This window comes from Linepithema humile, chromosome 6 (genome assembly GCF_040581485.1).
Source record: "Linepithema humile isolate Giens D197 chromosome 6, Lhum_UNIL_v1.0, whole genome shotgun sequence".
Lineage (NCBI taxonomy): Eukaryota > Metazoa > Arthropoda > Insecta > Hymenoptera > Formicidae > Linepithema > Linepithema humile.
This window is the reverse complement of record NC_090133.1, coordinates 25,073,293-25,087,001: the sequence shown is the minus strand read 5'-3', so window position 1 is coordinate 25,087,001 and position 13,709 is coordinate 25,073,293. Positions and strand designations below refer to the sequence as shown.

The following is a 13,709-nucleotide window of genomic DNA, read 5'->3' as shown; positions in this document are numbered from 1 at the left end:
ATATTGATGCCATATGCCGTCAGTAAATTCTGCAAATTCTGTTCAATATACCGCATGCCAATATGGATCATTGAATATTTTCAATAATTTATTTTGCACATTGCAGTTGATAGAAGGTTGCGAAGATTTTCATGCAAAATCTGTCATTGCCAAAACATTTTACTCGAACAGACATTTCAATTTGTGTTTTATGTAAAAATCAGAAATCTTATTTTATTTTGTTATGCAGCTTCGCTACGAGGGGAAGTAATACTAATTGTAATAATCCGTTAATTGCAATTCTGTAAGACATGTATCGTTTGATCGATACAGACGATATTGGGATGCGGAAGACTTTGCGGCGCGACGTTTTTTTATATCGAATTATGTAGGTCAGCCTTGGAATGTAGGTTAGCATGTCATGTTTTCGCTGGGAGAATGTAAACGTGACCATGCAGAAATCATTATCAGGTTCGTTTATAAATTTTCATCAAACTTTGAAACGATTGTAGACATTATCCTTCAAGCTACGCACTGTTCAAACAGTACAGAGACCTTTAGGCGGATATGCCAAAACTGCTTTCAGATTATCGTGAGGGTGCCGTGTGCATGGGAAATTAGCATCGTTACCGAATAGTAACAGAATGCATTTAAGGGTTACACCGCTGGCGTTAAGCAATGAATTATTCAGGACGTAGGATGTAATGGCAAATGCCTGTTTAGTTTGCAACTAGAAACTTAACTTGCATCATCTCGGTTTAAAAAGAGGCGATTCACGTACTTTCATTATGTTACTTAACTTGAATAGCGTAGAAAATACGGTAATCAATAGCAAGGATTATTACTCTTGAATAAGATAAATTTGGATAATCAAAGAAATTCGATGACTATTTTGTACTTACATCGAGAATTACATCCGTATGAGGAAATCAGATATTACGTCAATTTTTGAGTCCATCACGGGCATACAAGCGGTGTGTAATTCAATAATCGAAATATCGTACACGCGAATAGGAGCCTTTTGATTCTACACAGTTAAGTTATATCAATATAAATTGAACGTTTTTACAAAACGTAGCTATTCAATCATCGTAGAAATTTAACAAGAGCCGTGCTGATTTGTGTCGAGTATGCAGATTGAAAGTTCTGCTGCGTATTAATTGCATTGTGAGAAAGATTGTTTGATTTGACTAATATTTATATCATCCGATATCAATTTGTACGAAAACACCCAATGTCATTCTGCAACTGAACAAGTTTTCCAATATTTTCTTTTTTCTCTTTCGAAATTCCGAAATGGTCATCATAGAACATTCCACTGTTCTACTGTATTATATATTTTTTTTATTTTTGACAAAATTCTTCGATTAAATTTAAAGCTTTTCTGCAACAAAATTTTTATTTCAAACTTAGCAACACAAATATTGTGCGATAACTGTGATATGATAACAATAATAATAATATAAGAATCTTTTTCGATATTTGTTTCAAATATTGACTCAATGAATTTGTTATTAAAAAATAATATAAAAAAAAGTTATCTTTTATTTTCTCTGTATTTTGTATTCAGGAAAGATATTCGTTTCTTCTGTATATTTGTAAAATATTTATTAGCACAGTGTACATTCGTTTCAGGAAATATCACTCAATCAGGAGCATCCCTATATATATATATATTATTCATATCGGGATCACGCGAGTCCTGAATTTAAATTAAATTTTATATTAAGACATTGCTTCTCCCTTTAGAATCTGTAAATTATTCGTCCTCCGTTACTCAATGCGATTATCGCCAAGAATAATTTTCAAACTACGATATTTTTAAACGTTCACTAATCGCTGAAATAAATTTATTTTGTATTTACATCAGTCAACAGTGACTTGTGTAAGTAACTGAAGTAGAAGGTAAAGGAGAGAACAAATTGCACTGTAACGGGCAAAGCTTGCATAATTAGTAGCACTGTACGAGCATTCGTCTAAAGCTCGAGCGACACGGGAATTGGGGGTTGCTATGTACGGGAATGAGACGTAGCGTCAGAGGAGAGGAGCCACCTATGTGGAGGAATCGATCGCTCGTTTTTCATTCACGCGCCTTCGACATATGGGACGCATCCTAGTCCCCGGTATTCGGTATCCAATCATGCACATCGCTCTCTCCTGTTCTGGACCGACGCCTCGAGCTTTCGATAACCCTCGTGATCAATTTCAACTTGCCACTCACCGAATGACGAGGAAATTGCTATCGAGATAAGACGGAAGGGATCAGGAAGACTGATGTCCGAAAGAAACAGTGAGCAGACGCATCGCGAAGGTGAGTCTCGGGCGTGAATAGAGTAAGAGATGATAATCGGCGAATTTGGTGGTTGTTGGCGAGGAACGTCAGCAAGAGGCAAAGGAACAAGAATGGGGGATTACGAGAAGGAGCGGCACCTCGTGGAAAAAGGAAGAAAAGGGGAATTGCGGCTGAGTTCGAGGAAGAAGGTCGGCGGGAACAGGCGGGAGGAGGATAAGAGTCGAACCGGAGGCGGTGGGCGAACATTGCGGTCCAGAGGGATGAAGGAGAACCGCGTTGCTGCTGAGGGGCTGGTGATGCTGGCGGATGAGACACGCCGGGGTATGGTAGGGTATACGTGTAGGAGGGATGACTAGGTGGCGGGTGGGTGGCCGTCGAGGATAGTGGGTCGGTCGGTTGGTTTGCGTGGAGGGACTGCGCGGCAGTCGAGGCTGCGAGGCTCAGTGTTGGGGAGCGCGGCATCGCGATGCGTCGGTTATCCGTCGCTGCCGCACTCGCTCACGGCTTTCTCCGTCGCTCGAACTTTTTTCTCGTTCGCGAGAAAACCGTTGGATAGTCCCGACGTTTCACTTTCGTTTCACGCTTTTTGATCTCCGTTCACGCTCGCTTCCGCGTTTTGTTCGCATCCGTCGTCTCTCGGCCTCGTTCTTCGCTCGCGTTTCTCCCGTCCGATCTGATTGTTGTCTCCGGCGTGTTTTTACGCGTTATTCTCTCTGTGTCCTTTTTTCCGCGCCTGTACGTCACGCGAACCGCGATCCGTTTGTCTTGTGTCCGTTCTCATCCCGCCGATCTGGAGCGCGCCCCGCGACGTGACGTGTCGTGACGCGCCAGCGACAGCGCGCGTCGACCCTCGCGAGTGATAGTGCGCGACGACGCAGCGACGCGTCAGTCCGTCGCGTCGGTTAAAAGAAAATCATGGCACCGGACAGGGCCATGCGGCTACAAGAACGAGCGCGCTAACAGCGGCTCGCAATGGATCATCCGTACGCGGGCGGTTGGGTGCCTCAAGGTCACGGCGGCGGCGGCGGCGGCGGCGGCGGCGGTGGCGGCGGCGGCGGAATCCTCGGCGGAGGTAGCGGCGCGGCCACGGTACCGCGATGCTGGGAGAGGCCGTGCAGATCAACCGATCCCTCGCCGATGCGTCCGATCGAGCACGGCATGCGCTCGACCGAGGCAATGAGATCGATGGAGTCGATGAGATCGATCGACTCCATCATACGCCAGCCGCCGCCTGATCCAATGCGTGTCGAGCATCATCAGTCCATGAGACCGCTGGAAGGAATGAGCAGGTCAATGGAGCAGATACGTACGGAACAGCCGCGATCAGTCGTGGATCATCCCGCCGGTTCGTCTTCGATGTCGCCGGGCACCATGAGCAGCGGAATGGATCGCCGTATGATGCGCGCCATAGAGCACCCTTGTCGGCTCAAGGATCACGCCAGTTACGTGCACGATCACCACTTCGGAAGGCCTCACGAGCACGGCTGTCGATCGGTCGAGCACATATCGCGGCTGCTGGAGCATCGACAGCAGCACGAAGCGCAGCACTCCGGCAGACCGCCGATCGAGCATCCGGCCGTGCGACCTATGAACTATTCCTGCAGATCTCTCGACCACGCGCCCGGACGACCCATGCCGATGGACTGCGTGATTTTTGGCCCGCACACTCATCCGCCGCCCAGATTGCCGGCAGAGAGCCCGTTTCGCATGAATTGCCCCGTGCACAGCCCTTTCCGATTCAGATTTCCAAACGGCGCCGGCACTGAGTATCATTCGCATTCGCAGGTAAAGCGCACTCGCGCATCTGCAACACGTCGACAGCTTTTGTCCGAGTGAGATGAGTGAGATACTATTGTTCGTCGCTTCTCGCTCGGAGGTTGCGCAATTTATTCCGCATATTTAAACGTTAGACGTAGATGTTATAATCCTCAGGATCCACGTGCGGCTCATAATGAACAAAAACGACGCCATCGATAAAATTAATAGTAATGTCTGAAAAGCAAGTAACATTTATCAGAAAAGATAAATAAGCACAGTCATCATTCGCTAATCGTAATCTTTTGATTACTTCTTGATAATCAAACGAAAAAACCATTTAACCAAATTCATTTGTGTTAAAAAATTGCTAACTTTAATTTCACATTATTTTAAAATCAAATTGAGAAAATTTAGAAAATTATTTAGAGAATAATAATTAACGTTACATTTTGAGCTAGGATCTAACTTTATAGACGAATGGACAGATTTGAAGACTATATTTGATGAAAATAAATTAATCTACTTTGTATAAAATTTTTATACATTTATCTATTGAAATTGGATTTAATCGTAACGTATTTGCTGAAATCGTTTTGTTGCAAAATTTGAGACAAATCCACTTAGTGTTCACTGTCAACCTAACTTTACAAAGCGTTTTAGTGAACATGAATCCTTCCATGCTAAAGCCTAATACAAGGATATAATTAATATTCCGGCAAGCGAATGCTCAATTTCTTTAAATCAATTCTAAACCATTATAATTTCCTGAAATTAAACAATTTATTTTTGCATATATAATATTTTATTGGAAAAGTTTTTCTTTTAGTTTACCGCACATTGAATCAATATATTTTCTCTCAAGTATTCGCGAATTTTCACTAACAGAAAGTTCGGCCGACAATTGAATTTTTGTGTGCATACGAATGATAACGCGAAAGGATCGACTTCTATTTTATCCCTCGTTTTATCCTGGCGTCGTAATATACCGGGGAGGAGGTGACTATCGCGCGTGAATCTAATTCCGTTATACATGACAACCGGAAATTTGCTCCCGCATTATCGCGCCGGCCCTTCCGGGGCTGAAATTTTACGTAAAGGTATACCTGCGTGCGACAGCAGGCGTTTATTTCGCAAGAAAAGCAAATCGCCCGCGTTTGGTCCACGCCATTGGATCGTACAAAGTATGATCTGTTAGTTGCATCTAGGTCGAGAGATTGCGCTCAGAATGCAACGCACGTGTACGCAAAAATAATGGAAAACGTACTACTGCACTTGTTGGGAAAACCAGTTCGCTCAATACTGAGGAATTAATGTCGCCAATATACGCTACGCGCGACATGTGCCGTTGACTGAATATTTTCGAAAATCATGCGAAATAAAAGAGTTCCTTGATTTCTTTAAAATTAAATTCTTCGGCGTACCGCTTAACATTTACAAGCTAATTTGAAGAGTTTTGCATAAGAGACGTAGAAACGTTAATTTCATTGTTCTGCGATACCACAGTGTAGAATGAATAGAGCTCAAACGTGTTTAACTTCCGCTCGTTTGAGCTTTGTATGAACGAATAGCATGAAAGCTGGCAAATTCCTTGCAATTTTTGAATACCATATGAAACCATGATTGTTGCATTATAATAGATTGAAGTGCAGTCGCAGATAGGAAAACTCACGACGTAACATTTATGTTTCTATTGTACTTCGGAGCTTTTCATCGGGATTTGGAATGTGATAGCATTTGAACTTAATGAATGAACGGAAGCTCATTATCCACCCATAGTAATACAGGGCCGATTGTATTGTATGTTGTGCGTACAAGAGGGAGAGAGATAGATAATAGCCGGGCGATGTAGCTCCATATCTCCGAGCTATTCCTTTGACGAATTTGTAAATGAGATTACTACGTAGTTGTGGCAGTCGCATCTGTAGATCGCAGCTGCGAGTACGACCGCAACACGGTTAGTTAGACCAGTCGAAGGATATAGATCCTGGACTACGTTCCGTGCCATTGCAGCATTGGAACGGTCCAGAACGTGATGTGTAAGCTTCCTTCAATAGACATTGGTCTGTGCCCAAGCATACGTATTCGGGCATTTCCGTTAATGTTGTTACCTGTAAATGCCTTCAGACGATCCCAGTGGAATATCATATCACCATTTGTGTATATAAAGTTCCCAATGTGGGTTAGAAGCATTACGCTGCAACGGTATTGTACGTGGTATATACGCAAGATCATTTTAAAGCAGGTGTCCAAGCATCGTAAATGTATCCTTTTGTCGAGAACAAACTTTTTGTCAAAGGTGTCGAAATGCTGGTGTCTTAAATTTTGAATGACTCTGAAAATTTATTTTTTTTTTTCGCAAACCAATGCTCTGGTAATTTTGTGGAAGAAAGACTGATGTCAAGTTAATGAAGAACTTTCATTATGTGGGAATAAATACAAATTCTGTGCAGTCACTTTCTACATATTTTAATAACCATAATAATGATAAATTACTGTATTATTTATTCTATTGTTACATATATATCATTATTGTAAAATACCTAATTAATCTATGGAATAATGCATCTGATGTTTTGTAATTTCTCTCAGTTGTGGCTTTCACACGTTTGTGCGGTGTCAATGTATTTAATTCAGAAATAATTTTTCATTACTGGCGATTTGAATTAAGGGATTAAGCGTTAACTCCATTTCAGCTTCCTGTTGTACTATCTTCTACAAAAACAATATTCATATTTGAATTAAAATATCGTTATTACTGCAGATATTCTAATTCGCGATTCTGTTGTACAACCTGATTAATGCTGGATCCCTGATATCAACCATTCCATTAAGCATGTACGCTTTGCCTACGTTACGATTTATCTTTATATACACAAATTGTGATGTAACGTATGACAAATTCTCTACCACTATGCTTTAACCAAATGAGATACGTCAAGAATTCCCAGGACATAGAATGGCTTAAATATTTCTCGAGCTCCGAGGTGGAGAAAGACAGGAATCGGGGGACCCTTTAGTCTCGCGGATTGTACGAGCGACGCTACGTCGCCTAACGGCACCGTAATCGCGAGAAACCCAATTTATCAAGCCTTTCTCCGACCATCAAGCACGCCCTGCAACGCGTCTCACCGTTTTTCTTTATGCCACTTCTACTCTACTGAGGCGGGTCGCACGACGGAGATACTGGCAACCGTCGTCGTCCTGTCTGGGACTTTTACAGTGTCGCGTGGTTTACGTGCCTTTCATACCAAAAAGCGCCGATCTCAGACGTCGACATTACGTTTTTTCAACGTCTGGCACGACAGTTATTATCATTCCTTTGCGTTTCTTTCGTTACTCTGCCCTTTACGTTATGGAGCGTGTCGGTCAGGGAATTCGTGTTTTGCGATGCGCGGAATTATTACGAGGCGCGATTGCTGTATTGATGGATAACATCTCCGACCGCGATTTAAACCCGTGATCACTTCAAATGCAATCCCCCGTGGCAGAAAACATGTACACAAAACGCGATAACGTTCACGTTTCGCGTTCACGTTTGAAATTCACTGATACGGCCATTGCACTATTTGCCGCAGCCCATTATTTCGTGTCTATATATATATATATATATATATGTATATATGTAGCGTACGCCGTTGCGGCAAGCAGAGGCGTTAAAGAAACAGTGCGCGTTGCATAAAACAGTTTTTAATTTTTAGTGTAGCGACACCTCTGTCTCGGCTCAAATACGAGACGGGCTTTATATTTTAACAACGTTTTTAATTTTGATTTATTTGCGCGTATTATTATTTCAAAACAAAGCTCTGTTTATGCAGCAATTAGTTCGTGTTTTTAGCACTATGAGCTTTACAACATTACATTAGGTGGAACAAGTCTTTATCCGTGCCATAATTATCGTTGTTTCATCTTAAGATGATAGATTGCACATATATAAATTTCGAAATATTACACGCACTTTACTTCAAAGGGCAAGTCATATTTTAAGGCATGAATCATTGTTGCGCAAGAGATTGGATTATGGCAAACCATGCAAACCAGATTTCGGTGATGGAAGAAGGAAAGAGATATAAATAATAAAAAAGAATGTAAAGGTTGCTAAAGGCGATCCATCAGAGGACTGTTGCTTGATTTACGAGCACGTTACACCTCGCAACATACCATTTCATTTATCTTGCTCGTAGCATGTTCCCTTTATACTGACCGTTTCACACTTTTAGTATGTATAACTTTAAAAAAAAAATTCACTATTGAAATATATGTAACGTGCTTTTTTGCAAATTAATATCTTTTATATTTATTATTTTATATTCATTAAAAATATACCGCGCGCCAGTTTTTATGCGAAAAAACAAAAAAATTAATTGAAAGTGTACTTAAAATGTAATGATATCAAGATTTTAATATTGCATTATATATTATTATTATTATGAAAGAAATATTAAAATACATGATATTTTATATTCTAAATAGTATAGATGAAGATATAATATGCCTGTAATGGTGATTATAGAGGAAAATAGATGTGACATTAATAAGTTTATTCAGAGCATATGTGCCAATCATAATGGATAATGATGTATTCACGTCCGCATTCAAAATTTGTTATTAATTAAATAAAGGTAATGTGAAAATTAAAGAGATATTGTTACTAGCTGCCGCAAATTGTTGTATTTAGCATCAATTTTGTTCTTACCAAGTAATACTTTTGACGTACTCTATATTATTATTCTACGTAAAAAAAAGCGTTATCTCTAAATTTAGGAAAAATCGTAGGCAAAAGGAATAAGGCGGATGATAAAACATTTTTATTTGTATAAAAAATGCTAACATAATTGATGAAAAAGTAGCATTTTTATAAAAAGCCCATAATGGATACTCGATATAGTTTGTGTGTTGCGGTCCTTTGACTGCCTTTTTTCCGTTGCACCTTTGATCGATGACCGACTTTCATCTATATAAGCGTCCGTTACTGCTTCCGAATACACTTTGACGGTATCATAAGGAAATCTTTGGATGTATTGTGTACTGGAACGTCCTCGTATTACGCTCCGAGTATATCCAGAATTAATTTAAATATGCATCGCGTATTCCATCCATGAAAGTTTGCCGGATTCGTAAGCGCAAGATGACGGTTTTGGTAAAACGTGAAACGAAAATTTCTGCGAGTTCACCTGCAAATTATAGAATCTTCGCGCTTGGTTGAACGTATCAACTTTCAGACATTACTCGCCGATGCTCCGATAATGTTCTCCTCTGTTTTCGGAACTTTTCCGGTCGCGTTCGCGCACGATAAGAAGACGTGAGCTGTCCGTATATTCAATTCTACGCTGGAAACTTTTCACGCGTCAAAATTCTGAACGCTTGCTTCGAGAACTCGGAACGCGTTGACTTCGGAGAGAGAAGTAGCTCCGAGTACGGGAAATCTTATTTGATGTATGTCATAAATCCATCTTTTCTTTGCGATTACCGATGTATAACCAATTTTCATGTATAGTCTTTTGCCTTACGGATTTATACGAAAGCGACGACACAAATAATACATTTAGAATTTTCACGTTTCTAACGTGCTAAAAAGTTAAACATAATTGTTTGAAATATATATTTTCTGAGTTGTTCAATATAAAAGTTTTACTGCAAACTTGTGCAAAGCATTTGCAGTGTACGCAGCATGTTTATCTTACATTCATTTGTATGTTTGCGTACGTACGTACCTCTGGGACGACTTTCCAGCTTTCTATTTGTCTGCAAACAAGTAAATTTTGAAAATATGAATTTTGACGCGTAAAAGGTGAAACTTTTTCTTAAGAAATATATATATAATTTCGAAGTTGTGTTAATAATACGTGTAATACCTGTATAATATGCGTGCTATATACGCGCTTGATGAAATACAATCACTCAAAGAGATAGCACACCTTTGGGTATTTCTCACGTGTACCTTTCACTGAAAATTCAATTTGTTCCATTTCGTACGTGACTGTATAACTTCTGACACTCTGAACTGTGCGTAGAATCGCGGACAGAATTTATTTATTCTAGGTGTGCTTGTTTCGTTTTTGAACACGTCTTCTTATCAAAGCCATCGAAAAATCGTCAATCTTGATTTCGTCAATGAAAATGGGAAGAAAAGACTAAGCTAATTTTTTTATTTTACGATGCAATTATTATATCTCCAACTATGTTATGCATATTGCAATTAATACACTTTGTACATAATTGCGACGCAAACATTTACATCTATTATCGTAAATATTTAACTTGTTAATGTCATGGATAACGAGAGAAGTTATTTTCCCGTTAGTTTATTTAAACTAATTAGTCGACTAACATATGTTGGATAATCTCTTTTCGGACGCGTTCCGCCCACTCTTGTTAGATTGTAATCTCGTTCATTATGTAAACGCACACCATGGCATGAAGAGATTGGATGGAGTGGGTAAACGTGGTAAGGTCAATGAGATACCTTTTCGCTCTGTCTCACTTTCTCGTTATGGCACCAATTGAAGCACCTATCTCCACGCTCGGCTACCGAGGGGCAGCAATTAAGCACTTGCCTTCGTCTATCGTCGTTTTCCCTTGAGGACTAATTATTGTCTAAACGGACTAACTGTTTCCGCACACACCGGACTATGTTCCGTCGAACAATAGAATATCCTTCGAACTTCGATGCTCAGGTAAACGAGGTCCTTCTACCGGAAGATTGTTCACGTCGTGGCACGGTAGGAATTGTAGATGGTAATTCAGCTGTCTCTACCTCCATTTGTTATAGTTCCGCGCATGCATGAATGGTTATTCAGATAAACGCGCCTGTATCCACATCCGCTATTTCGCAAAAAGCATTTTCACTATTTTCCGGCAGAAAATGTATATTCTTCTCACAATCTTTGACCTATATTTTTTGTAACACATTTAATTGTTTGCAGTCGTCGTGGTGATATTAAATAGCACATGCTGAAGAATTGGGTCAAATGTGTGTTGTAAAAGCGTGGGTTGGAAAAAGAAACCAATTTCTACACGTAAATCTATTTTGAGATAGCTTTGCTAATTCAATAAACTTTATACTGTTATTACAATAAGAACATAGAATTGTTTAAATTAAACCAAGAATTTCCAACGAAAACTTTTTCAAGGAAGTAAAGATTCCATCGTAGACGCGTAAAGTAATTTTGAAATTATCTTTAGGTCGTCCAAATTGCGGTCAAATTATATTTCCATGTTCGCCGCGCAGTGACATAGTAAGTCGCAATACTTGATGCAACGACTGCACAATTATGGTGATTTCCACCGTTGCTCGCGTACTTCCTTCTATTTCCACTGCGACCATCTCTCGAGGATGCATAATCTAGTTAATGCGTCTGCTGCACCGACGAACTCATTTGTTAGGGATCCAAAATCTGTATTTCCATAATCGATGTGAACCTTAAATGGCGCCCCTTATACCGCGCATTTTGTATCGCGAGCGTCGGTGATGAAAAACTACGTCGTTGAAATCAATTTAACGACGGCTGAGAAAAATATGAGCGTCGTGATCGATAGTTCCGTAAGTCAAAGCATTAGGGATGCAAATGGCGGTTCTTAGGAACTTCGGTTTTATGTCCTTCTTTCTGCTTCCATTCTCCTCATTGTAAAGGGATGTTTTTACGCTAGTCTCACTTTTTACACTTATTTAGTTTTCAAGCTTCGGGAGCTTTATTGAAGAATTTTTTTTAGCAGGTTGCACACATACCGTAGCATCTATTAATATAATCATATTAATATTTGATACTCGCGAGTGACTTGAAAAGTCCTACAATTAGACACGTGGATAAAAAAATATAACGAAACTCGCTTGCGGCTCTCGTTGCAATTGTATTACAAAAGGTCTGAATGTGTTCTGCGTAGAGGAAGGAATATCAAATAGACATAACCGTCGATGCGTTAAAGCCCACGCTATATTCACCGATTTATGCGACATCCCGACGGAAATCGTAAATTTACGCGCGTCATATAGATCATCAAAAAATGGATCACACGACATTAGAATGTTATTATCGCCGCGGCGCGGCGAAGATGCGAAATTGATATTTCTACAGTTATATTGTCGTACATGAGAGTGACTACGGCGCTTTTTCTATTCGCGACAATGGAAAAGCAGCCTTCGCGTTTATAACGCAGCAACATTGTATAACCGCGCGATGACGCGTTCCATAGGCCTTATAATACCGATAACTCGCGTGCATGTGGCTACAATAATAAGCGCGTTCATCTTAATCGCAGCTGAACAAAGCGGCGTTGTTCCATTTAAAAGACCTGACGCATCTTGGAAAGTCAGATAAAGTACTACATCACAGTTGTATTTATTAAAAAAAAAAAAAAAACCATTATCTGATAGGAAAGAAACGTACATCAATATATTCGCACAGATTTTATATATGGGTTTCGCTCACATCTCTTTTTTTTCCCTCCGCCCGATAGTCGGCATAATGGAATGTAGCACGATGTAAATGATTCGTATAGTATCGCAGCCTGTCGTCATTCAGACTGAAAGGGTTAAACGCTGTAGCGTCCGCAACCATTTCAATTCTCAGACGGATATCTCGGCGGCGACGTGACGCTTTTCATTTCCCGCGGAAGATTTACGGCGGTAGGCAGATGCATAAATTTCGCGTTCTGCGCGAATTCGCCCCTTGTCCGGGCGCCGGCCGCGTCTTTAGCATTTTAAATAGTGCGGCCGGCACAATTTGACGGCGGCGGTCCGATAGCAAATCGATGACTGCGATGGCGGCGGCGATCGTTCATTATTCAAAACATGGGAGGCTGTTGTTGGGTTACTAGTCTCTCCGGTCGCCTTCAATAGAATACATTAGCATCATACAGAGCGAAAGTGGTCCCCTCGAACCACTTCATCCCCTCTGTGTTCATGCCTCGCTTGCTATAATCTCTCTTCGTTTCTCTTTTCCGTTCTCTCGCCCGCTAGTACGCATGTGTGACCATCGCATGAAAAGCTCGCCACCGCGGAACTCTGTCCATCTTTTCAACATCGGCCGCCACCTCCACTCTACGACTTCCGCTACTTTAAAGTCTCTCTCATTACTTTCCGGTAAATATTTAACCGTACACACTAGACCGAATAGGGTGTCTGGTTACTTGCCCTTGTATCGTCCACGCTACACGGCGTGAAATGTCGCAGTGAATACACGAAGGAGCAGTTTCAATTTTGCATGTAATGTCAATATGATATAATATATTCATGAAAAAAGTAAGAGATTCTTCTCCGAGTTAAGAATATATTAAATTTTGTGTTGTAAAACTCGCGGTAACACGTTAAACGAGAAAGATGAAACTCTCGACGGGATAAAATTAAAAATTCTATTTTCATGTTACAACTTTCTTTTCTTATTCTTTCTCTTTCTTTTCTTTTTTCTTTTCAATGTATCAGATAAATATATATTTTTGTTCAACATTAAAATTTTGTATGTCAATAATAATCAGTTCTGCAAACAATTCTAATTTTTTCGAAACATTCCATTGATTGGACGATCCATTCGGTTTGCCGAGCAGATTGTGCGTAATAATCCGTCTGTCCGAGTTTTTATATATGGACATTCAGTTTCTCTAATCGTTGTCCGTCGCTAAATGATTAATCGATATTACGGATAGTCATTACTACCCTTGGGGGTCATTAACGATACGAATGCTG

At 40.4% G+C, this 13,709-nt stretch overlaps 1 protein-coding gene across 15 annotated transcripts in view; it reads left to right on the top strand.

Moving 5' to 3' along the window:
• CASK (peripheral plasma membrane protein CASK) overlaps positions 1–13,709 on the top strand; it is a 168,399-nt gene that overhangs the window by 64,478 nt on the left and 90,212 nt on the right. The window contains exon 1 of one of the 15 annotated variants that reach the window (XM_067357855.1): positions 2,696–4,057. The exons of the other annotated variants lie outside the window; for them this stretch is intronic. Within the exon in view, the coding sequence (XP_067213956.1) occupies positions 3,245–4,057 (813 nt within the window). The 5' untranslated portion in view covers positions 2,696–3,244. Of the gene's footprint in view, positions 1–2,695; positions 4,058–13,709 lie in introns of those variants that run through there. 15 annotated transcript variants of the gene reach the window in all.